Source organism: Mus musculus, chromosome 7 (genome assembly GCF_000001635.26).
Source record: "Mus musculus strain C57BL/6J chromosome 7, GRCm38.p6 C57BL/6J".
In the NCBI taxonomy this organism is placed as follows: Eukaryota; Metazoa; Chordata; class Mammalia; order Rodentia; family Muridae; genus Mus; species Mus musculus.
In genome coordinates, this window is record NC_000073.6 from 105601324 (window position 1) to 105626802 (window position 25479).

At 47.3% G+C, this 25479-nt stretch overlaps 1 protein-coding gene across 10 annotated transcripts in view; it reads right to left on the reverse strand.

Annotated features, from left to right (window-relative positions):
• Positions 1 to 3139: 3139 nt before the first annotated feature.
• Positions 3140 to 25479, reverse strand: part of Trim3 (tripartite motif-containing 3) — a 29112-nt gene continuing 6772 nt past the window's right edge. For 3 of the 10 annotated variants that reach the window (XM_006508040.2, XM_030242806.1, XM_006508041.4), the window contains exons 2-12: positions 24083 to 24248; positions 18065 to 18291; positions 17736 to 17887; positions 17343 to 17523; positions 16419 to 17151; positions 16118 to 16221; positions 11926 to 12093; positions 11575 to 11743; positions 11284 to 11354; positions 10006 to 10146; positions 9325 to 9887 (exon numbers count right to left, since the gene is read on the reverse strand). In XM_006508040.2, coding sequence (XP_006508103.1) covers positions 9735 to 9887; positions 10006 to 10146; positions 11284 to 11354; positions 11575 to 11743; positions 11926 to 12093; positions 16118 to 16221; positions 16419 to 17151; positions 17343 to 17523; positions 17736 to 17887; positions 18065 to 18133 — 1941 coding nt within the window. In that variant the 5' untranslated portion in view covers positions 18134 to 18291; positions 24083 to 24248 and the 3' untranslated portion in view covers positions 9325 to 9734. Of the gene's footprint in view, positions 3357 to 9324; positions 9888 to 10005; positions 10147 to 11283; positions 11355 to 11574; positions 11744 to 11925; positions 12094 to 16117; positions 16222 to 16418; positions 17152 to 17342; positions 17524 to 17735; positions 17906 to 18059; positions 18292 to 24082; positions 24249 to 25479 lie in introns of those variants that run through there. The other 7 variants (NM_018880.3, NM_001285870.1, NM_001285871.1 and 4 more) reach the window with 3 other exon arrangements.

The window sequence follows — 25479 nt, forward strand, 5'->3', positions numbered from 1 at the left end:
TGAGCTATTACCTGCCATTACCAGTACCTTCTGTTCTCATCACTCCCAAAGCCTGCTTCATTTCCAAGATGTGCTGCCAGCTCTGTAAAGAGTTGTAGGTAGTACCCACTGTGTGTTAGCCCCAGTCTCCCAGACGTCTGATCCTTAGCGACCTTCTTAGGTGGTCTTATGGCCCTCACATCCCTCTACACGCCTGAGCAGAGGCTAGAGATAACCTTTTCCTTCATGAGGTGCTGAGATCAACCTCAGTCCATGCTCACACTGGGCAATGCTATTACTGAGCTGCTCCATTCAGTACTTTTTTTTTTTTTTTTAAGATTTTTTTATATATTGTATGTAAGTACACTGTAGCTGTCCTCAGACACTCCAGAAGAGGGAGTCAGTTCTCCTTATGGATGGTTGTGAACCACCATGTGGTTGCTGGGATTTGAACTCAGGACCTTCAGAAGAGTAGTCAGGTGCTCTTACATCTCACCAGCCCCACCAAGATCACTTTTACAGTTGGTTGGGTCTATTGCTATGTACTGCAATGCTGAATTCTGTAGCCGAAGGTCTACTCGCCTATGAGTGAATTCTCATGTATACCAGCTTTTATCGTGCAAACCTTGTTCCTTAAATTATTATTATTTAATTTTATTGGTTAAATAAAAACGGTACAGCCAATTACTGGAAGGATTAAAGGTAGGAGGATTTTGAGTTACCTAGTTGGGGATTGCAGGGTCGGGGGAGAAGAAGGAGGAGAGAGGAAGGAAGATGGCTCATAAGCACATGGCCAGGAAAAACAGCAAGTATTTGGGGTACACTAGAGGAGAAGTAGCCAGGCCAACAGTTAGAAAAGTATATACTAGGGTTTATCTCCAGTAATTGTCAAAGCCAAAGTAAATAACCACAGAGATTCTCATTCATTTGTAAGCTAGACAGGGATAAGTTACAATTGGTTCAAATACAATGTGCTGTTAGTGTCAGTCCATCCTCATGGGTCAGTGGGCAAAGCTAGATTCCCAAAGGACAAGGAACACTGAGGCTGGACACCCACACTTGCTCACCCCAAGGCATCACTGGCTGGATCTGCACTCATAGCTGATGCTAAGTAGAGTCTTTAGCCTCTAATACTCTAATATAGGGCCTTTCTGACATCCATTACTAACTTGTAAGCCAGTGTCCCTTTGCCTAGCAGACCTCAAAAGAGAAACAGCACATGGGCTTGAGAGATGTCTCAGTGGTTAAGAGCACACACTGCTCTTCCAAAGGTCCTGATTTCAACTCCCAATACTCACACTGTCTGACGCTGTCTTCTGGTGTGCAGATATACATGCAGACAAAGTACCACGTATACATAAATTTAAAAAGTGTAAAATAAATAAAATGGGGGCTGGAAAGATGGCTAAGAGGTTAAGAGCACTGACTGCTCTTTCAGAGGTCCTGAATTCAATTCCTAGTAACCACATGGTGGCTCACAACCATCTGTAAAGGGATGTGATGCCCTCATCTGGTGTGTCTGAAGACAGGTACAGTATACTTATAGACATTATACACACACACACACACACACACACACACACACACACACACACATATATATATATATATATATGTATATATATATATATATATATATATATATATATAATACACAAATACTAGATGCTTGTTTATAGCTTGGCCTCTTCCCACACAGCTCTGGTTCCCTTTGTACCATTCCTAGATCCATTGCTTATCTCAGAATAGTGTTTATGGCCCTAGTTTCATACTGTTGTTTCTTAACTCACTTGTCTACCATTCATTTGTCTGGTGACTTAAAGTCATTACCAGAACTTCCATGGACTTTCTCCACTCCCACCCCTGCCCCGACACAGTGTTTCACAAACAGGCAAACGAAGTCCAACTTCTAGGCAAAAAACTGTGAATTAGAGACTTGCGTCCTTCTGGGAACTCTGGGCTGTGAATTTGCTGGCAACGTTGGTGCTGGTCACAGGTCACCAGTCACAAGGTAACTCTTCTCAAGCACGCAGCACGGCACTGACCTTGACTGACCTTGATTTCAGGCCTCTGCTTGTCCTGCTCCTGTCTGGACCAAGAAACTTGTTCCAGTTATGCACAAGCGCCCCCTGGAGACGACAATGCACTCACACCACTCAATCACAGGTCAGAGGCAGGGAATATTTCCCTCCTGCAAACTGGCTTTTCAGAGTTCCCCTCTCACTCCTCCTAACCCCTACCTCTATGGGCTTAGGAACACACCCTCCCCTCTGCGCCTTTCCTGTCCTCTGTAAACCTCCTCTAGTCAGAGAGGGTATAGAGGCCTCAGTTCAGCTTGATTTCCAAAGAAATTCAAGCTCTGAAAAATACAATCCTTTCCTTTTTGGTGTAGTCTTTTCAATTCTCAACACCAGCAGCTTTCTGACTCCCCACCCCCACCCACCCCAAGGAAAGACTGAACACAGGTCAGCAAAGCCTTAATGGCTAGGACATCCTCTGGCATTGCAAGGCTCTGTATTTAACCTCAACATCGACCTCACTGTCCCTTGGGATAGCTCTGTCTAACCTGCCCTAAAACTAGTCTGATTTCATAAATTCCTCCTGGGAGTACTGAGTACTGGGTGTGCTGTGCTGGGCTTGGTGCTTTCTCTGCCTCCTTCAAAGCAGAGACGGGACTCTCCCTCTCCTGGGATTTGATGGCTTAGGAATAAAGCTTCAGGCTGCTAAAAAGAGCTCACCGGCCCCAACTGACCCCACCAACAAAACATCCTCTCTTTAAAGTTTATGTTCTAAATTGTATATGTTAATTTTTTATTTATTTATGTGTGTGTGTGTGTGTGTATCTGCTTGTTTGCATGCCGGTGCTTGAGGCGGTGTGTGTGTGTGTGTGTGTGTGTGTGTGTGCTAGAACTCTGGAATTGCAGTTACAGACCGGTTTAAGCCTGACGATACGGGTTCGGGAAACTACTCTCTGGTCTTTTGAAATATTTCTCCTGCTCCCAAACACCCTATTCTTATCTCCCTATGAGTAGAAAATAGTTTATTCACATTTACTAGGCACTGGTGTCTGCTGTTGTACTAAGCGTGCATTCAAATTTCATTTAATCAAATATATGTTATTTTGATCCTGTGGTTTGAATATATTTGTCCTCTCCAAATTCATGTACTGCAAGTTTATTTCCCAATAAGTCAGAGGTGGGAGGTGGGGCCTGTAGGGAAGTTCTTAGGACAAGGCAGCTATAAAAAGAGCATGGAGAGGGTTCTCTCTCTCTCTCTCTCTCTCTCTCTCTCTCTCTTCTTCCATGTCAAGAGCAGGCCATTTTCACCAGGCACCAAAAACACCAGCACCTTGATCTTGGACTCTCCATCCTCCAAACCTGTAAAAAAAAACCATTTCTTTTCTTTTAAAATCATCCACCTCTGGTGTTTTGTTTTAGCTGCACAAATAGATGATGTAGAACTGTTTGTCTTTTTTTTTTTTTTTAATAATTAAGGAAATCAACATTAGGCATCTTAGCCAAATCACATTGTTAGCAACTGATAGAGTCCTGGTTTAAACTATGGCTTCCTGACTCCGGGCTGTGGCCTAAGTTTATGAAGGGGCATACTGGAAAATATTTAACATCTGTTCTCTAGGGGGAGAAAGCCCTGATTTGTAACATTTGCTGGCTTCTGTTGTATAAATTCTATCACAGTTTGTAAAAGTAACTTTTATTGTCATCCTAGAGGCTTACTGCTGAATAACCGTACCCTTTCCGGTTCTTTCTGAACTCTGGTTGGCTGGTTCAACTCAGTTGTTCTGGCTCAAACTCCTCTCCACGCTGACTGATCCAAATTGGCTTCTCTCTGCTTCTAACTGAATTGCTCTGCTTGGCTTCAAACACTCTCTAGCAATCTGTTCTAGTCTTCTAAGTCCTTCTCATTCCCTGGCTCATTCTGTCTTCACCTGCAACCTGTCTCTATAAAACTGTGCTGGTGAAACTGCCTCTTCACACACCACAACCAGCTGTGTCTGTATTCCAGCCAGAGGGATTAAAGGTGTGCACTAAGGGCTTATCTGTAGCCTTTGGATGTGATCCCTTACCAGAACAGCCATGTTGCTGGAGAAATTCCTCTACAACAGCTGATCAAGCTACAAAATGTTTGAAACACAAAGTGAGGAAAAGACACCCTGTAATGGAGTTCTATGTGGCCTTCCTACCCAAGAGATGTACAAATTCGGGCACCCGTGACTTGAGCACACGTGATGGTAAAACAGGCTGTAGGGGTTGCTCCTGTGTATCATTCAACTTTAAATTTTTAAACTGATTTAATTTTAATGTCATCGTTTAACTTTTTTTGGGGGGGGAGTGAGACAGTATGTAGCCCATGCTGGTCTCAAACTCATGATTAGGAGCTTTAGTCTCCTAAGTACTGAGCACACTGGTTGGGTTTTTTGTTGTTGTTGTTGTTTTGGTTTTGATTGGGTAGTAGTTTTTGTTTTTCCAAAATGAGGTTTCTCTGTGAAGTCCTGGATATCTGTAGACCAGGCTGGTTTCAAACTCAGAGATCTACCTGCCTCTGCCTCCTGAGTGCTGGCATAAAAGGCGTGCGCCACCATCACCCACCATCACCATGCCCCATTTAAAATCATAGATCCCAGAGAAACGTAGGTGTTCATCAGCATGGAAAAGTTACATAAACTTTTGCTAATAATATTGTTTAAAAAAGTATATGTACCCTTAAAACAAAACAAAAAGCCTGGAGAAATAGCTGGGCATGGTGGCACACAACTGTAATTCCAGCACTCGAGAAGCAGTGGCAGGAGCATCTTAGGTAGTCATGGTACCTGGCTACAGTCTAATAATGGCTGGCTTTTAGCAATCAGGTCTCAAAGTCCCTGACAATCAGTTCTCATTTGGCAGAAATGGAGGAGCTACAGAATCTACTAGTCACTATATTATCTAATTTTGCAGAGAATTTTTTTTTTTTGTACTGGAGAATCAAACTTGGAGTCTGGCACATCCAGGCAAGCATTATACCCTTGAGCTCTACAAACTCAGGCCCAGGATGAGGATTTCATCTGTTTTTTTCCCCACCACTGTATCTTCAGCACATGGAACAACGCCTAAAATACTGTTACATAATTATTAAATCCTGTGAGTTCTGCTTTGTAATTATACACGAAGCCTGTATATTTCTGGCCCTTTAATAGTGTAAGCACCATGTTTTCTCATCTGCCCACTGAGATAGCTTTCCCACTTCTCCTGTTCCTCTGTAATCAGCCTACCCTATACATCTGTTCTTATTGCCATGGTGATCTCCAAAAGGATACCTGAGGTTACCTCTTCTTTCGTAAAAGACTTATATATAGCTTTGTCAAACACCCCCTCCCCCTGGCCTGGAACTTGTTATATGGACTAGACTCTCAAACTCAGAGATCCACCTGCCTCTGCCTCCCAGTGCAAGGACTAAAGACATGTGCAACCACACCTGGCTCCTTTCCTGTTCTTAAAAACAAGGATCCTAATAATAGAAGCTTTTCTTCTACAGCATACTTCATACATCAGCATTTTTGTTGTTTTAAGACAGGGTCTAGAGGGCTGGAAAGATGGCTCAGCGGTTAAGAGCACTGACTGCTCTTCCAGAGATCCTGAGTTCAATTCCCAGCAATCACATGGGGTTCACAGCCATCTGTAATGAGATTCAATGCCCTCTTCTGGTGTGTCTGAAGACAACTACAGTGTACTCACAAAAATAAATAAATAAATCTTAAAAAAAAAAAAAAGACAGGGTCTAGATGTATGGCCTGTTACTCATGGTGTACTGGCTAATTTTGTGTGTCAACTTGATACAAGCTGGAGTTATCACAGAGAAAGGAGCCTCCTTTGAGGAAATGCCTCCATGAGATCCAGCTGTAAGGCATTTTCTCATTAGTGATCAAGGGTTGGGGGAGGGCCTAGTCCTTTGTGGATGGTGCCATCCCTGGGCTGGTAGTCTTGGGTTCTATAAGAGAGCAAGCTGAGCAGGCAGAAGCATGCCAGTAAGAAATATCCTTCCATGGCCTCTGCATCAGCTCCTGCCTCCAGGTTCCTGCCCTATGTGAGTTCCAGTCCTGACTTCCTTTGGTGATGAACAGCAATGTGGAAGTGTAAGCTGAATAAACTGTTTCCTCCCCAACTTGCTTCTTCGTGGTCATGATGTTTTGTGCAGGAATAGAAACCCTAAGACACATGGTGTAGCCTAGACTGTCCTGAAACATACAGCAATCTGCCCACCTCAGCCTCACACATGCTGAGACCTCAGGCTTATAAAGACAAGACTATACATTGTTATTGTCTTTTTGGGACAGAGTCTACGTCCTGCAACTCCCTAAGTAGACCAGGCTGGCCTAGAACTCAGAAATCCTTCTGCCTCTTGCCTCCTGAGTGCTGAAATTAAAGCATATTGCACCATGTGCAGCTATTTCTCCAGGGTTGTTTGTTTTGTTTTTTGTTGTTGTTTTTTAGAGGTGTAAATAGGGTATTTAAAAATACAAATCAGCAAGAAAGCTTATGGTACTATTCCATGCTGATGGACACATGGGTTTTTCTGGAATTTGTTTTGTATTGAAAAGCTATGCTAAGCATTTGGAGCATCCACTCTCTTCTATTTGTCCAATTTTCCACAGGCTACATCCCTAGAGTTTAGAGCTGTCAATCCCTTTCTTGTCTCCCCCCACTTCACTCTCTAGTTACCCGTTCATCTCACCCAGCCCTACTGCTTACGTTATTCAGTGGTTTGCTGTTACACTTGGACCCAAATTTGGCCTTAATTAAATCCAGCTCAGCTCTCGTTCTTCAACCTGCTTTCCCTTTCTTCAACCACCTTTCTGAAGCCACTCTGGCCTCCTGAAGATTCCAAACCCATGAAGCTCTCCTCTTTGGCTGTCTCTGACTCTTACTTACAATAGCTACTCCCTTGGCCACTCTACTTCTTCAGCAGGCTGATTAAGGGGCTTTCCCGGTTTCCCCTTCTTAACACTATTTCTGTCCCTGTACTCTATTTTTCTCCTTCATACTTGAACTCAAATTGTCATTTTACATTTAGTTCTTTGTCACAGCATATCTCTTTTCCCACTATTGTAACCTCCATAAGCACAGGACCATTTCTGCCTTGTTTTCTTAGGGCCCACTGTAGTAAGTGTTTAGTAACATATATGGTCATAGAGCAGTGGTCTCAACTTGTGAGTCCCAACCCCTTAGGGAGGTCGCATATCAGATATTCACATTATGATTCATAACAGTAGGAAAATTACAGCTATGAAGTAGTGATGAAATAATTTTTTGGTTGGGGGGGTCACCACAAATGGGGAACTAACGCTATCAAAGGGTTGCAGCATTGGGAAGGTTGAGAACCACTGCCATGAAAGATCACTGAACAAACAGGATTTGAGTTCATGCAGGACTACAAAAATAACTTCCTGATCTGTCCTGATGAAGGTTTTGTAGTGATGCCCCATGTGTGTGAAGATGACTTGAGTCATACCAGTTGAATCACGACATGAGCTCCACAATCCCAGAATTATTTATACCTACTTGAACCTCAGATCAGAACTAGACAGAAAATACCCAGGATGGATGGATCTAGGGGGAACGAAGTGGCTTCTCTTTGAGACACCTCTTGCATGGTTTAGGAAGCCTGCCTAATCTAGAGACCAGCTGGAGGGTGGGTTCTGCTCTCTGGCTGGCACAGGAAGTATTTAGGCCACCTTTACTAGCACTTTACTCCCCCCTTTGCTTTTAGACATTCAAAGAGAGACCCAGGAATAGGAACTTGGAGCTTCCATTCTGTATTGCAGCTGGTGCTTGGCTCGGAATGGAAGGGAGGAAGAGACTCTGCAGACACTGAGCCCACTGCCTCTTTAGGTCAGTACATGGACTGAGACAGCACTGCTCCTCTTAGAGCCGGGTGCATAGCCTGGAGAGAACTCTGCCCTATAGCTTCAGGAAGTGTATTCCTCCACCTGCCTATGAAGTCTCAACCGTCAGGGATGGAGAGGACCAGAGTTGTTAAGTATAACCAAGGCTTCCATGTGGAACAAGTAATACATCCTTGACCTCTGCAAAGACTTTGTGATGTTCATAGTGCCTCCAAACCAATACTCAGGAATTTTATTGGACAATACCTTTTCTCTTTCATAACCTCTCATGACCAGCCTCCTCAGATCCACTATTGCTTAAATCTTGTGTACCTCCTCTGCCAATTATGCTAGGTGCAAGGAGGTCAGAATGAAAGACACTAATTTACTGTTAGAGAATGACAGCTATAGATTCAACTCTGCTCTTCAGTCAACATGTGACCTACTTCTCTGAGCTGAAGTCTCTAGTAGAGAAATTGTAGTCCCTACCTCCCAGTTCACTGAGTACTGTTTTAATGATCTCTGGGATTAGCAGTCCTACTTTGAGACTAGAGCTCTGGAATGCAATGTGAAAACCTCCATTCCACTGTGGGAAAAGGGCAGCAATAGAAAGGGCTAGGGGCCCATGTCTTTGGAATGACCTCTACCAGTGACCATGGAGCCCCTTACATCCAACCTCCACTTGGACAAGCCTCACGGAATGCTTTCATATCTAAAATGGTTCTCCTTGTAGCTGTGGCTATGCACTGGGTAAGAGTCATCTTTTCCCAGTCCGTAGCCCCATGAAGGGAGGGTGGGGGGACCTGTCGATTTCTACAGCATACGCAAGAGATACAAGGCCTGGGAATGAGGAACTGGCAAGTGGCTGGAGTCCCAGAGATTCACTCTTTTTTGTTCTCATATCCTGAAGTGGTTTTTGTTTGTTTGTTTTTGTTGTTGTTTTTACGCAAACCTGGAACTGGACTCAGTGGGTTATAAAAGAAAAGACCATGTGGGCAAGAGGCCATGTTGAGGGGCTGCAGGGGGAGGAAGAGGTGGATATGACCAAGATACATGTTATACATGTGTAACATTGTCAAAGAATAAGGAAAAATATTCTTTAGGGGCTGGAGAGATGGCTCAGCAGTTAAGAGCCCCTTTGCTCTTGAAGAGGACCTGGACCTGGTTCCCAGCACCCACGTGATGGCTCTCAACCATCTCTAACTCCAGATCCAGGGGCTCTAACACTCTTCACAGGCACTGCATGCACGTAGTGAACAGATAGATATGCAAACACAACATCCATATTAATAAAATTAAAATAAATATTTAAAATGAGACAAAAACATTAAAGATATTCTTTAAAAATGTCACTACTTGTTGCTGATACTGTGTCATTTGTCTGTCTTCTTGACTACTTTTTAGTCCATAGTAGATAGCAATACTCCAACCCTTCAGAGACCCACCCCACAAGAACCTAGCAAAAACACCTTGGCGAACACATTTATTTAATATAGGGGTGGGGTATTGCTGTCTCTGTCAGTGTGTATAGGGTGGTAGGGAGACAACCAGAGGGACTTCTGAAGTAAGAGGCTGTTCTGGCCCCAGGCTGGGAATCAGAGAGCAGACTGAGGGTGTAAGGGGGGTGTGTAAAGGGGTTAGGGTGAAGCTCTGCACACATCCTTGGGACCAGTCCAGGCCCACCCAGTCACCAAAGCAAGAACCGAATAAATAAAGTGCAACCGTGGGGTTGGGGAGGAAGGGAAGGGCACTGGGCACACCCGTGCCCATAGCCCACATTCAGTGCTGCCGGGTCTGGCCCACCTCTTAGCCAGACCCTCTTGTCCAATCACCCCTATGTCCGTCCCTCCATGAGCCAAGCAGGGCCCTTGTGCAGCTACTGGAGGTATCGATAGGCCTTAAAGCAGTGGTTGCCAGCATCAGCCACTACCACGTGGCCATCCGAGGTCAATGCCAAGCCCTGTGGGCCATATAGTGGCTCTGCAGACGTGTTGATATAGGACAGGAAGGAACCAGAGCTGTCGAATACCTGGGGAAGACGTGGAGAATGGAAACAGAGGTAAAGTCAGGCAGAGAAGAGTCTGTGTGGGGAAAGACAGAGGCACAGAGAAAGCCTCACTCTCAAGCTATCCCTGGGCCTAACTCACCTGTATGCGGCTGTTGCCCCAGTCGGCCACGATGATGTTCCCATTGGAATCCACAGCTACTCCCGTGGGGGCATTGAACTGTCCGTTGCCCTCGCCATGCGAGCCAAATTTGAAGAGGAACTCTCCGTCAGCACTGTACACCTGGTGGGGGAAGGGGCTAGGGACTGGGGACCTGACCTCGGGCAGAGGGCAAGGCCTCGGAGGGTGGGGCAAAGCTCCAGGGAGAATTCTCAGATCTTTAGCTTAGCCCAGAAATTCTTCCCAGGGATCACACACTGTATCCCACTGCCAGATGAAGCTTCCCTGGGGGAGTGAATGGTACTTCCCGTTTCTCTGTTCTGACACTGCTACCACCATGCTGGGACAGACCATCTCCATTTCACCTTCTCAGCTTGACACAAACAAACGGACACATCCCTGGTTCTGTCTCAAGTCTGCCTTTCAAATACATACTGCAATACCTGTCTCAAGTCTGCCTTTCATATACTTACTGCAATACCTGTCTCAAGGTCTGAGTGCTCACTTCTCATCTTGACCACTGTCTCTAGCACTGCCCCAGTCAGAGTGACCTTTCTAAGACACACAGGGGTTCACCACAGCCCTGCCTGCAATTCCTTAAGCACTCCCCACAGCTCTTAAAAAGGGGGCCAGCCCTTCACAGAAGTGTCCCTAATCTGAAGTACCCACAGTTGCCAAAGCACCATGAATGATGCCAACTTCCACGTAGGTCTGCTCCTCTGTGTGTGTGTGTGTTATTTAAAATATAGGGTAGTACATATCTCAGAAAGTTCTTGAATTCTTCATGGAGACAAAAGTGACCTTGAACTGCTGTTCTTCCCTCCACCTCCAAGCACTGGGATTACTGGTGTGTATCACCACACTTAGCCTCTTCTGTGTCCTCTGACTCAAACTCTCTCCTTCTCTATTTTTTGGTTAATTCTACTGGTACTTTAGGTCTCCCCTTGTATCAATGCCTTCTGCTCAACTCTCCCACAGTTCCCTGTACCTACCCAGAATCTATCACTTCAGATGGTAATTTCCTGCTTTTTTCCTCTACCCTGAGCTACTCAAACCTAGAAGACAGGGAATGTGTTTGTTTTGCTTACATGGAGTCCCCAGCTTCTAGCATAGTGCCTAGGACAAAGTAGCCAAGCCATAACTGTTTATTGGTTCAGTGAAGGAGTTCAAGGGGGCTTAAAAGAGGAGGGGAGGGAGAAAGGAGTTTTTTGAAGAGGAGGGGTGACTGGGACAGTGGTTATGGAGGGGGAGGACACTGACCTTCACTGAATGGTTATGGAAATCCGTTACTACAATCTCATTCTTGTTGTTCACAGCCACAAAGTGGGGCCCTGAGAACAGAAAGGGGGGGGGAGTTAAAGCATTAAAAGTCAGGTGAGGGGTAGGATCTCTGGGAGGGGTGAGATACCCTGTCTCTGGGAGGATGGAACTAGGTAGTAGGAAAGGGGAATCAGGGTCAAGATATAGAAGGGGCCTTTACAGCCAGAGGACCCTGGGAAATTCTATGGAATCGCAGCATCTCAGTCTAATCTTGGGGTTGCTTTCTTATACCTGCAAAGTGGCGGTCAGTGGCCCCACGGCCTCCAAAACGCCCAACAAGCTTGCCATTGGGCTGGAAGGTGAAGACACAGCAAGATTTGTTATCCACCACAATGATATGTCCATTTCGGTCCACAGCCACTCCCTTGGGTCCCATGAGGCGGCCAGCTCCAATCTTGGTCTGTAGGGAAGGCATACCATAAGGGACTTTATCCTGACTAGTATAGTAGAAAGAAAAGTCTTGGCCTGGGATCAAAGCAGAATCTTGAGCTGGTGATAGACCACTTCAGGGCCTGACCCAGTAGCATGGCCATCTGAGCAGGTCACCAGGGGTTTGTAGTACAGCAACAGCAAGCTTCTCACCTTGAACTTGCCTTCAGGAGAGAAGATGCTGACCCAACGGTTGTCATAGTCTGCCACAATAATGTCTCCATTGGTGTCCACTGCCACACCTGTAGGACGCTGTAGTTGCCCAGGTGAGCGCCCACGGACCCCAAATCGGAACTTGAACTGGCCCTCATTGGAGAAAACCTGGAGTAGAGGAGCAAGGGAGGGTGCAGGGAGGAGGGGAACACTGTGGGTATAGAGGAAAGGGTCCTAGCAAGATCCCATTCATTCAACAAGTATGTGCTGACACCAGGCCAGGGGTACAGAGGGATCACGAGAGGGCTACCTTAAGGACATGCAGGACAGGTGTGACTGACGGGAGTATGAAAACACAAAAGGGACCAAGGGTTTGGTGGGAAAAGGCACCAAGAGAAGGAGACATGTGAGCCAACAGCCAATAAAGATATCAACTGAGGTACCAACCAGAAGAATCCATGACAGGCCCAGAGGCTCACTAGCACCAGCCCTGTTTGAGGACCTCACTGGTGTGGCTGGAGTAGTTGACAGGAATTCCATGTGCCCTGCCTATAACTAAGAGCCACTGACAATTTATGGCCAGAGAAGCAATAAGATCAGATCTGCTTTTACAGAAATAGTCTGACAGGAAGGAGTCAGGACTGGAAGCTAGCCAACCAGTTAGAAGCTAAAGCAAGAATCTAGATGACAAATGATGAAGATTTGGACCAAGGAAACAATCTAGAGGGAAGCAGATAGATTCAAGAGAAATACAGAAGAGAGACACAACAGAACTTCATAGCCAGCTGGAAAGGGGTAGGCAAGGAGCATTGACAAGGTTTGTTCTACTCCGTTTATAGGCTGACAAGGCAGCCTTTCTTCTGGACAGAAGAAATCCATTTTTAAGGTTTTTTAAAATTTTATGTGTAAGGGTGTTTTGCCTTCTGGAATCTCTATAAACCACCAGTGCAGGTATCCGTAGAGGCCAAAAGAGGGCACTGGATCCCTTGAAATTGTAGTAATAGAGACTTGTGAGCTCCCATTATGGTTGCTGGGAATTGAACCCTGGTCCTCTGGAAGTGCAGCCAGTACACTTAAACACTCAGCCAACTCTCCAGTCCCCTAGAATGAATCCTTCAATCTCCCCTTCTCCTACTCCTCCATCTTAGCCTCATAAGATGCTAAGATCTTTTCATCCTAAAGTGTCTCTTTTAATCTCTTCCTCTTAGATCACAGCTTCTAATTTAACAGCTCCATTACTCATTGCAGAATTCTCATACACTCTACTTTGTTATAGCCTCTGGGGACACAAGATGGATGGACCAGAGCCAAGAAGCTACCACAGAGAGCTCAAGTTTCTGAACCTTGGACTTGATGTTCAGTTCAGCCCTGCTCTCTCCTTCATGGGCTGGGCACCCAGGGATAGGTCTCCCAGACCTGTCTGACCACAACACATCACTTCTCCTGACACAAGCCTTGTAGCAAGTCTTCGCCTGGTCAGCCAGCACAGCACCTGAAGTCTGCACTGGGCCTCTGCAAAGTCAGAATTGCCAGCAGGAGAAAAGAAATACCAGAGGGTAAAGACAGGAAGTGATGGGACTAAAAGGAACAGGAAGTTCAGCAGTGAGGTGGTCCATGACCCTCCTGCTGCTGGCAGCTTCAATTCAGACTAACAGTGGGGTCTGGGAAGCCTCACTCTTCCCATCCTTTCTCACACCCCCTATTAGAACTGGCCAACTCATATCATCTATAGAATTCCAATTTTCCAGGTCACTTCTTTAGAGATTCCCCTTTGTTCAGATCAATACATACATGTAAAGTTAGGGCCCTACAGTATGCATTTTATAGCTTTCTTTGTGACAGCTATCACTTTGTAGCTGTATCTGTGACCTGCCCCTTCTAAGGATGCAAGCTGTGTTTGGAGCTGGCGCTGCATCTGTTTTGTCTGCAGCTGCATTTTCAGTGGTGTGTAGCTTCTGTCATCTACTACGCATTCAACCAACAAAAGAACTCCCAATTCAATCTCAGGCCTGAACTCGATGGACAGATCCATTTGGAAGCCACCCAGCAGCCTCAAAATGCAATAGGGGTAAAAGCGAACTCTTCAACTTCAAAGGGGCCTGCTTCTTAAGGGGAACACCCCACATGTGGCCCACTAAGCCCCTCCACTCTCCATCCCATCCCTCTTTACCATGACATCTGGTACTCAGTAAAAGCTGCCACACTGTTTCGCAGCACTAGATTTTGCTACATTAAGTAGATCGCTGACTTCAAAGATCTCAAAGGAAATGACAACAAAAAGATACAAGATACAAGAAGACAAAACCAACAAACCAAGCCAGAGAAGGAAAAGTGTGAAAACCACCACAGGGAAGGGCTGGGAGAGGTCAGAGGATCACAGCAGAAAGGATGTCCCCAGAAAGAGCTCACCAACGTTTTTGGACTATGACAATGATTCAATGCCAAGTATTTACACATCAAGTTATTCATTCAAAATCAGTCTTTTCTTGCTGTTGTGTGTGCCTGCTCTATCAGCAGTGTTCCACCCTGCTTGACTGAACAAGCTCACAAGGAACCCCAGCCTCAGGAGCAAACCAGGAGGGGGAGGTGGTGTCATATCTTATCAGGCCTGAGTAGCCCAGAGTAAGAGAGGCAAGTGCTCAGCACTGGAATCCAAGAAGCTTCCAGCAGCTATGATGTCAGGGTGGACTTGGGAATGGAGCGTTGAGCAAGGACTGTTAGAGAATAGCAGGTGTTTGGAAGAGAGGACTATGCCAGGCCTCTCTCACAGCCCTCCACTAGATGGTCAAGCAGTACCAGTGTTTCTGCATGTGTGGTAAGTGCCCAAGTGTTTGTACAACATGACAGATGTCCACAAATCTCAACCTTTGGGCTAGGAAGCATTTCTAGCTTCAAGGGAAGGGGGGTGGGTGGGTATTAAAGGTTATCCTGAGTACAATCCCAGCATTACCCCAGAGCTCCCAAGTTTCCCTTCATCCCTTCCTGGGTTTCTCTGTTTCTCTACCCTAAGAAAAACAGAGAGCCAACAGGCCTAATAATCTGGCTGCAAGAGTTTCTGCTAGGTGAAGTGGGGCCAAGAAGTTGCAAAGAGTGACAAGAAAGGCAATTCAGGCAGGGTCAAAAACTGTAAAGCTGTTTTAAAATCAGGATCTTCAGAGCTAAGGTTCAGCTGCTCAATAATACATTTCTAAGAACTGAGGTATACAGTACAAATCTCACAGGGTAAAATCAAAATTCTATAATCATTTCCAAAACAATTTACAATCTGACCTCAGCCACCTCAGGTTCCGAACAGCAAGCCTCTTGGGATGGGATGGGAACTTCCCGCTCCAGCACTTTCCCACCTCCTTGACTCTGTTTACAGTTCATAACCAGACAATGATATATTTAACAACAGCAAGGTGTTGGGTGTAGTACATTTAATACTCTCAACAATCCTGAGAAATGTGTTTCCTAATTTTGCACATTAGTTAACTACAGTGCCAAGAGGTCACATGACTTGCTAGTACAGGGCGAGCCAGGATTCAAGCCGAGGTATCTGGTTTCAGGGCCTAGGCACTCAATCACTATGCTATCTACCACACTCATGCCAACTGTGCTAGGATCCGTGCTGTCTGCAAGGGATGTAAAGGAGGGAAGCCATGTTTCCTGGTTGTAGCAAGGAACTTGCGGTACATCAGAGACCATGAACACTGAGTATGACTGGCGAATAAGTAAGCTATGAGAGATAAAAGGCAACGAAAGACAGGTCTGAAACCACTGGAGGTTGTATGCTACCCTCTTGCTCATGAAAGACACGCTAGCCAACCAGATGGCTGCACTCTCCAGGAAGATAACATTTACTCTGGAGCCAGGCTGGTATGTTGAAAGATAGCTGGGAAGGGCAGATCTGCAACCTGAACACTAAGACAAAGTAGACCAGCAAGCAGTAAGCTCAAGAGCAGGCAGAGAGGAAGAAAGGAGCCACTGATCTAGGAACTTACACGGTCTTAGCATGGCTGGAAAGGAAAGGCCACAGGAACCCTGGCCCAGATTAAGGACACTATTTTGACCTGGGCAGGCTAGAGGCACTTTGATTCACGGCTCTTTAAAGACAGTATTGACTGTGGGTTTCATCTTCCAGGAGGTAACCTTGAAGGCCGTAGAGTGTGAGTCCTTTCTGGTATTAAAGGAGCTAGGTAAAGAGGCTTACCTGAATACATTGGTTGTTGCTGTCTGCTACCACGATGCGGCCACTGCTAGCAGCGGACACACCTTGTAAATTGGTGAATTCACCCTTCTCCCTTCCACGACTACCTGTGAGTAAGAGATGAGAAGGGAAACATGAATGAACGCTGAGATTAGTTTGAGCCTCGCTTCCCTACTCCCCAAACCCCTGTCTGAGCCAACTCCTTCCCCCACTACCTTTCCCTGGGCCCCTACCAGCCCCTCCATTCACCCTTCATTTAACTCTGCCCTTAGCCTTCATTTGGCTCTGTGCTTGGCCCTCCTACCAACACGAAAGACGAGTTCGTCTTCAATTGGATTGTCCTTCCGTTTGCCACCAGTGCTGTACATGGAGCTCGGCCTACGAACTGCCTTCTGGCGCACATGACTGCCAGGACCACCGGGAGACTTGACCCGGCGCTTCACATCATCTGGGGAAGGTGGCAGGTCCCCAGGTCGAAGGGCACGCACACGAAAAGGGCTGCCACGCACCGGCTGTCCATAGAGCAGCACTGAGAGGAGCAGGTCACCTTCTGTGCGTGCAGTGTACACCAGCTCGTATGTGCCATTTTTGTGGTCCACCACCGGTACTGCAAGGCGCACACCATCGGGGCCAGTGATCTCTGCACACAGCTCTGCGCTGCCTGTGCGCACCAGCCGCCCATCTTTGTCTTTGGTGGTGACAGTGAGAGAAGCAGGCTGGCCAACTAGTGCCTGGCGCAGGCCCTCGCCCGTGGCCACTGTCTCATGGGCTGTAGCACTGGTGGTGAGCAGTGCCCCCAGGTTGAGCACCGATCTCCGCAACCCGTCCACTTCAAGGACCAGTTCCAGCTGGGCATTCTCATGTGGCCTTTCTGGGAAGGCCTGAGCTGCCAGAGCAGCCAGCCTCTCTCGCATATGCTTTCTTACTAGCAAAACCTCAGGGGCAGAGCCCAGTCTCAGTGCCTGCTCTGCAAAGCTGCAGCTACTGCCAATGTGCTCCTGGCCCTGGCGCAGTGTGTCTAACTGTGTCTGCAACACCTGTTGGAGAAGAAGAGAAGCAGTGAGCATGCAGACTGGCAAGGAGGAAGGCGCCGGGATTAATGATGACCTTGTAGTATCATGGCAGGAAAGACGGACACAGAGACACACGTGTGGATGGGGTGCTGTGGTGGTGGGGCAGACAACCACAGCAATGACAGACCATAGTTAGCAAAGGTGACCTGACATACCTTCTGTTTGGCCCCACAAATGCTCTCCAAGTCGCTGACCAGAGCCTGCTTGCGCTGCTGCAGAGCTTGCTCCAGGTCCTCAAAGGCAGCACTTATCTGAGCCAGGGCCTCTGCCTTGCGCTCTTGCAGCTGCTGGCTGATACCCCCAACCAAGGCGATAGCTGCAGACAGCTGTGGCAATCTGAGGAGGTGAAACATCTCATACCAGGATGGCTGAAGGGTATCCTGGCCAAATCAGGCCTTTTCAAAGACGGCCTCACTACCGCCCTCTGGGAGATCCCCTACTTGACCTTCTGCGGCCTTCCATTTCTGCCTTTCCCAGACCCTTTCTTTCCCCTCCCTGAGGCCCCTGCCCTGCCCCTGCTGAGGCACCAGTCCCCAGAAGATGCCTACCGGCCACGCACAGCCTCAAGCTGGCGCTGCAGAGCTGCCTTGTGCTGCTCCACCACATCCCGCAACAGCACTGTGCCGTGTTCACGGTGCTCCCCTGCGCGGCACTCACCACACATGGCAGTCTCACAGGCCTCACAGTAAAACTCCATTGTCTGGTGGTACAAGGGCTCCTGTGAGGCGACAGCCACACTACACTTCTTTGCCCCTCCCCTCTGGCCCTCTTCACCCCTGCAGAGCCCCTTACCCACCACCACCCTACCCTCATCACCTCTCCTTCTCCTCCCACCCCAAGTCCTGGCCTCACTGGGCCTCGCTTGGGCCCACCTTGCCTTCATGGTTGGGGCAGGAGAGAGGGCGGCCAGCCACTGCGCTGAGGGGGTGGGGGTCTTCAGGGTCATGAGCCCCCTCAGGTGCCTGCTGCATGGCCTCCATGAGGCTGCTGATGAAGAAGTTGTTTTGTAGGGCTGAGACGCCCTGTTCTGGGAGGATGGATGTCTGCCGGCACACTGGACAGGACAGTGTCAGGCTCTGAGGAGGGATGTAGTTCTGGAGGCATCTGACCAAGGAAAAGGGAGAGTCAAGGGGGGAGTGGCAAAACGTCCCTCATAGATGCTTAACCCCTTTTACATAGCTGTGCAATTAAGATTTCATTTTGAAGCATCTTTGTGTGGTGCACACAGGCCTCATCCACCAGCAGGTGCTAAAAGGCCTCTGAGGACTGAGCAGAAATGCATCCCTGGTCTCTCTAAGAACAGACACATCTACATTCCTCTGCTTGAACAAACAAAGACTCGCCTTTCACAGGTGTTTACCAAACCTCAAGAAAATATGTAACAATCCCTCATCCTGCTAGCCCTGGCCCCTTTAACTCATTAAACATTTACTGACTGCTTATTCTTGCCAAATTTGTGCCAAGCTCTAAGGATAAAAAATAAAACACGGTGCAAGCTTTTAAAATAGTTCCAGTCTTCAGAGGGATTAACAAAGACACAGAATTAAAGACACTGGCCCTAGAGCTGGCGTGCCTCAGTTCAATTTCCAGGCCAGGGACCTAATCCACTTATGGCCGCTGACAAGGTACTGTCATGAACCAAGGAGTCTGCCCTTACAAGATGGTGACAGCACAGAATTCAGTCACACGGGATTAAATGTAAAGTCTGGCCCACACAAGCACAATGCACAAAGAACAGAGGAGATGGGGACATGCACATGGCTCAGGTGGGTGGAGAAGAGGCTAGGAGACGCTTCAGAGGTCCAGGAAACCTGTGTGGAGAAGTAACTGTTGGGCCAAGCAGAGAAAGGCAGAAGGAGGGGAAGCAGGGTACAGAAAGCACTTTAGCAGGATAGGGACAGCAGTGATGATGAAAAAAGAGGAGGCACCCAGCAATAGGTCCCAGCAGCAAAGGGTAGCCAAAGGAGGGCAAATCTGAGGGGACATGACAACAGATAAGGCAGTGGCACCATCAGAGTTGCTGTTTACCAAGGACACATGCGTTGGATGCTATGCTTTGTATTTCATGTGTCAGGGCACAGCAAGGGTGAGTGGTCAGAGGAATCAAGCTACTGAGCACTGGAGCCTATATTTAAATGTAAAGCAAGTGTGTGCTAACTCACATACTCAGGATATTCCAGACAGGACAGGAGATAGACCTGGATTCGGGTATGGGTGGGAACATGGGTGTATATTGAAGAAACACGGCCAGGTATGGCAGCACACGCCTATCATCCCAGCACTCTGGAGATGGAGTAAGAGGACTGCCTCAATTACACAATCAGCTCAGGCGATGCAATGAGACCCAGTTGGGGTTGGTGGTGGAAGACTAGATATAGGGAGTAAGAGGAAAGAAGGAGAAGAAGGGACACAGACAATGACAAGTAGATACAGAGAGTGAGGGAGACCAGTCTTAACTGGCTCCCAGCCTCCTAGCTTAGGTATCTCACTGATGGTGGCACACATCAAAACGAAAACACACAGAAGAACTGCACTGTTGAGAAAGGGGGATTGAGAGACAGAGATGGGGGGACATCAACATCAGCGAAGACAGAGGAGGACAGCAGAAAAGATGCAGACACTGGTAAGAGAGGGACAAAGGAGTCAGTAAAGATGAATGTGAAGAGCAGAGGGCATGGGCGGAGAGGCTGGAGGAGTGACTGTCCAGTCAGATGTGGGTCTGGAGGAGGGAATGACTCACAGGGTGGGAAGTGGCTCCAGAGTGGAAAGTGCCCACTGCATTTGGCAAACATTAGCAGCCTTTTCTCTGGGAAGGTGACAGCAGTGGCTGCTGGGGAAAAGTCTGAACGAGACAAGTTGAAGGGGTGGGGGCTGGGCAGTTGAGTGGGAAGGCATTGAAGGACTGGACGGTGTAGCAAGGAGACAAGAAGACAGTTCTTCTCTGCTAATAAGGGGTACTTTATTTACTTTTGCAGTTTATCCAATCTACTACTGAGCCACATCCCCAGCCCACTATAAACGGGGATTTTGAGATTCTCTTTAAGCTAAAGTTAACAGTAGAGAGGGAGTGATGGGAGAGACTAGGAAACCAGTAAGACAATGTCTTGGGGATGGAAGGAGTCTTGGTTGGGCTAAAGGGGAGGCACGGGCCCCACCTTTGGTGGGGGAAGGAACACAGGAAGGGTGGTTTTTAGTGGAGCACAGGGACAGAGTCAGAATAAGGGTGCCTAACATCTCAGGGGGCTCAACCACAGAGTAAAGACTGGAGGAGTAAGGGGTGATGGTGGTGGCTGGGATGAGTCACCCAGGGAGGGAAGCACGATGATTACAGAAGCAGACAGCAGACTGAAGGCGGCCGTGCTTGGAGATGGTGAATCTACAGAGAAAGATACCCACGGTGCAAACTGTCCTCTATCCCAGACTCTCCTCTTGCTCTTGCCTATGCCTTCTGTTCTGAATTAAAATGTAACAAACATAACATGCCGGGTATGATCTTAAGTGCTTTACAAATAATAACTGGTTTCTCTGTGACCTACTTCTCCCTGAAGTCCCTCCCAGTAGAGAGTGGTTTTTGTTTCATGCTCCACATTCCTTAGGGCCAGAAGGTGGGGTTGACTCCTCCTTCGTCCCCACTGGAACATTCTATGTGTCTCCTTTGAAGCTGCTCTCTTCTGCCTATCCCCACCCCCCACCCTTGTTGCTGTCTCCACTGACCTAGGAGTTTTTTCTTGATTTGTTGAAGTACTTTTCCCGACTCAACTCTTCTACCTCCCCCCCTCAAGTTCTGCATTGTTCTCAGTGGCTCTCCATCACGGTCTCTTCCTTACTTCCTCACCACCAAACTTCTTCTTCACCTCACCTCATCAGTCCACTCGCACTCTCCCACTACCGCCCACATCTCAGCAGCGGCCACCTCTGGACTCTGAAATCCACCCCTAACAACACTTATCATTCTAGTTCTATTCCTTCCATGATCTTGAAGCTGATGGATAACTTCTGTTGGTCAACATCCCTGGACTGCCACAATTTCCAACTGGTCTTGTTTCTTCTCTTGCTCCTTTAAAATTCACTCTCTATACAACTAATGAGATTTTTTTAAAAATCCAGTTCAGCCCGACATGATGCCACACACATGTAATCACAGCACCTGGGAAGCTGAGGCAAGGGGGTCACTTGTTCAGCACCAGCCTGGGCTACACAGAGATTCCCCAATTCTACCACCTCCTAGCTCCTGCCTCACTCACCAGCACACACTGCCTTTTCTGGTCTCTCCTTTGCTGTTACTTTTTTACTGTTTACTTCTTTTCCTTGTTACTATTTTGTACTTTTTTCCCCCTTGAGTCAAAGTATCACTACATAGCTCCTCTGGCCTCTAAACAAGAACTAAAGGTTCATTCCACCACACCTAGATTTGTTTATTTCCTAAGGCAAAAATTTTTCTATTGCCAGCACCCTTCTCTTCTCGCATATCCCTGTTATATGTTGGGTATCCCTTGGCTATATTCCTTTGTAATTGAATGACTCAACCTTAGTTTTCTCCTCTCTAAAATGGGAATGATGCATCTTTCTGGAGCTAGGAAGATATCTCAGCCAGTAAGAGGACTTGCTATGTAAATATGAAGGCTTGTGTTTGAATCTCCAGTACCCGCATAAAAAGCCAGGCATAGCTACACATGCCTATAACCCTGGCAGCGGGGTGGGGTGAGGGTGGGTGGGGGTTGGAGACAGCAGATCCCAGGAACCCACTGGCAAACCAACTTAACCAAACAATGAGCTTCAACAAAAGACCCTATTATAAGGCAATACAGCAGACAGTAATAATGGAAGATACCTGACACCTTCCTTTGGTCTTTACATGATGTATATGAACTCACACACCTAGAAAATGCACCTACTTATACACCATACACAGCCAGAGGGCGGCGGGGGGCGGGGGGGGGGGTAATGCATCTTAAGTAAAATAATACATGTAAACCAAGTAGAAAATCCATGGCCAACTATTAGCAGTCACTAATTTCACCTAAGAGTGCTTAGTGAACTAGGCATACAAGTACGCAGGCATCCAGTTACAGCTGTGACATAGCACTGAGCCTCTGTAACACAGGCTTAGCGAGGGACAAAGGTGAGAGAGAAGTGGGCCAGGGATAGTGAGATGATCAGCTGTAGGGCTGACGATGGACAGAAAAGAAAAAGAAGCCAGGGGGAGGTGGCAACGTGGGAAGAAAGGGAGCAGCCAAGGAGCCTAGGCTTTAGAGCGAGTCAAAGGTGTCACCTGCAGTAGCAGGGTGGAAGGAGCCAGAAGAGGAGGGGCTGGAGTTCACAATTGTGGAAGTACTACTTTCTAGAGTCAGACAGACAGAAGTGGGTTGAGGTCCACAGGCCGATGGAAGAATCTGAATGAGCAAGAAGCCAAGATCTTTGCCCACGAGTAAACAGGAAGAAAATATTAAACCTGGAATCTCAAAGGGCAGGGCTCTCAGGGAAGCAGGAGATAGATGGAAGGTTTGGAGAGACTCTGGTGAGAAGACCTGGGGACTATGATATCTAAGACACAGCCATGAGAATGGAGGTCAGAGAGAAAATGCTGCCAAAACACAACGGGAGCATGCAGAAAACCATGCAGCGGCTTTGAGTGGTTCTCAGGTAAGATGGCTTTCCTAATGGGCTTACAGAGCCCACCTCCCAGTGGAGACCACTGCAATCATTCACTATGCTCCAGCTCCACAGGGTTTCTCACAGGACCCTAGACATTAGAAATCCAAGACATTCCTAGGCCACATGGCCTTGCTGACTTTTCCACTCTGCCTAGCCTGCTCTTAAATTCCCTTTACCTAACTCATGGTATGGACAGGATTCAACAAACTTCAACGGATCACTAAGCTCACAAGGTTGAATACCATATCTGCAGAATTTACTGTGAGTGCAATTCATGGGTCTACAATGAAGCTCTATAAATGTCTGATTGCTACCTCCCTCACCTTACTACAAACCCTTAAATCATAAAGATCATGTCTGTAGGACTGGATATGGTGGCGTAGCGCATACCTTCAATCCCAGTACTTGGGAGGCAAAGAGGAACAGATCTCTGTATGTTCAAGGACAGCCAGCTCTACGTAGTGAATTCCAGGCTAGACAAGGCTATACAGTGAGATCTTGTCTCAATAAAACCATAAAATAATTACTTTTTTTCCCATCTGCTTCTTGGTGCATACTCAATCACTTGGATAGGGTGTGAGACATAGCAGTTACTCAATAAAGCAATATTAGGAGAACGAAGGCGGGCTGGAGAAATGGCTTGGTGGTTAAGAGCACCGACTGCTCTTCCAAAGGTCCTGAGTTCAATTCCCAGCAACCACATGGTGGCTCACAATCATTTGTAATGCCATCCAATTTCCTCTTCTGGTGTGTCTGAAGACAGTGACAGTCTACTCATATAAATAGAAAAAATAAATAAATAAATAAAATAATTCTTTAAAAAAAAAAGAAGAAGAACGAAGGCAGGATGCATAGAAGCCTAGAGGCTGGGCAGCACTGCCTTTCATTTAGTGTCTCAGAACAGTCAGAGAAGAACAAACCTAATCTCAAATATCCATCCCTCCATCAGTCACAAACTACGCTAGCCCCACTGCTGCTTGGGAGCCTCAGTGCAGATTTCCCCTCTGGCTGCCTTGAGATCTGGGAAAGCTGAGAAAGCCGGATTCTAGGCAACTCTCTGGCTCAGAGTTCAGAGTCCTGATTCTCTCACAGCTTACTGCAACCCAACCCTTGTCTCCTGCAGGATAAGGTTCATTTGTCTCTCTCTCCCATGTATTCACATTCCCCTTGTTTATAACATGGGTTTTCCTTGGGGGCAGGGGGCTGCAGGGTCCTTGTCCCCTCCAGTAGCTCTCCTCACCTTTCACAGAAGGTATGTAGACAAGGCAGAACTTTGGGGCACCGGTACCGATCCAGACAGATACTGCATACCAGAAACTGCTTGTCCATTGGCTGCACCTCCGGGCCAGGGCTGTCCTCCCTCTTTGCCATGGTGACCACAGATGGTTCCTGCCACTCACACCAGCCTGTGTACAGAGAAATAGTCAGCAACAGGAAAGCCAGCAGCCCCTCTCCCCCTCTCCCTCCCAGATCTCCTGCAGAGAAATGTGCCGCTTTCTTCCCTGCAGGAACGGGACAAGGTGGTGGCTGAAGTGCGTGGGCTGAGTGACTCCTGAGCATGGCACTATTTTAGAGCACAGATTTGGGGTTACACTGCATTTTAAAGGCCCTCTCTGGGCAGCTTGGTGACCCTGGATCATTCTAATCTACAAGCCTCAGCTTCTAATTCTTACTGATGCAAATACTACTTCCCATCTCACACGGTTGTTTTAAGAGCCTGAGAGAGGTCATGTCAAGTGCACAGGACAGGGATAACTTTGCACTGACACGCCCAACTCTTATTCTGATCAGCACCTCCATCCCACCTCTAAGAGCCATTCAGGTAGCCCATCCCCCTACTACTTAGCACAACTGCTCAGGGGTGCACTCTTCGCCACACTGATCAGTATTAAAGTTAAGGATGACTCGAAAGCTCTCCTTTCTCCCAAATCCCAAACTGTTGCTCCCATCTCAGGCTGCCCCGAGCTCTCTTTTTTTCTTTATTATTATTGTTATTATTATTATTAGGTATTTTCTTCATTTACATTTCCAATGCTATTCCAAAAGTCCCCCATAACCCCTTGCACTCCCCTCCCCACCCACTCCCAATTCTTGGCCCTGGCGTCCCCCTGCACTGAGGCATATAAAGTTTGCAAGACCAATGGGCCTCTCTTTCCACTGATGGCCGACTAGGTCATCTTCTGATATATATGCAGCTAGAGACATGAGCTCGGGGGGTGGGGGGGTGAGGTACTGGTTAGTTCATATTGTTGTTCCACCTATAGGGTTGCAGATCCCTTTAGCTCCTTGGGTACTTTCTCTAGCTCCTCCATTGGGGGCCCTGTGATCCATCCAATAGGTGACTGTGAGCTTCCACTTCTGTGTTTGCCAGGTCCCAGCATAGTCTCACAAGAGACAGCTATATCAGGGTCCTTTCAGTAAAATATTGCTAGTTTATACAATGGTGTCAGTGTTTGGAGGCTGATTATGGGATGGATCCCCTGCCCCGAGCTCTCTACTAGGATGGAGTAACTGGTATTCTGCTCCTAAGCCTGTGCCTTCCCATCCACCACCCCTTCTAATCAGAGGGAATTTTCTGAACACAGTTTTAACCCTACCATTATTCCTCTTAACTTCCTTTGATGGTTCTGCATTGTC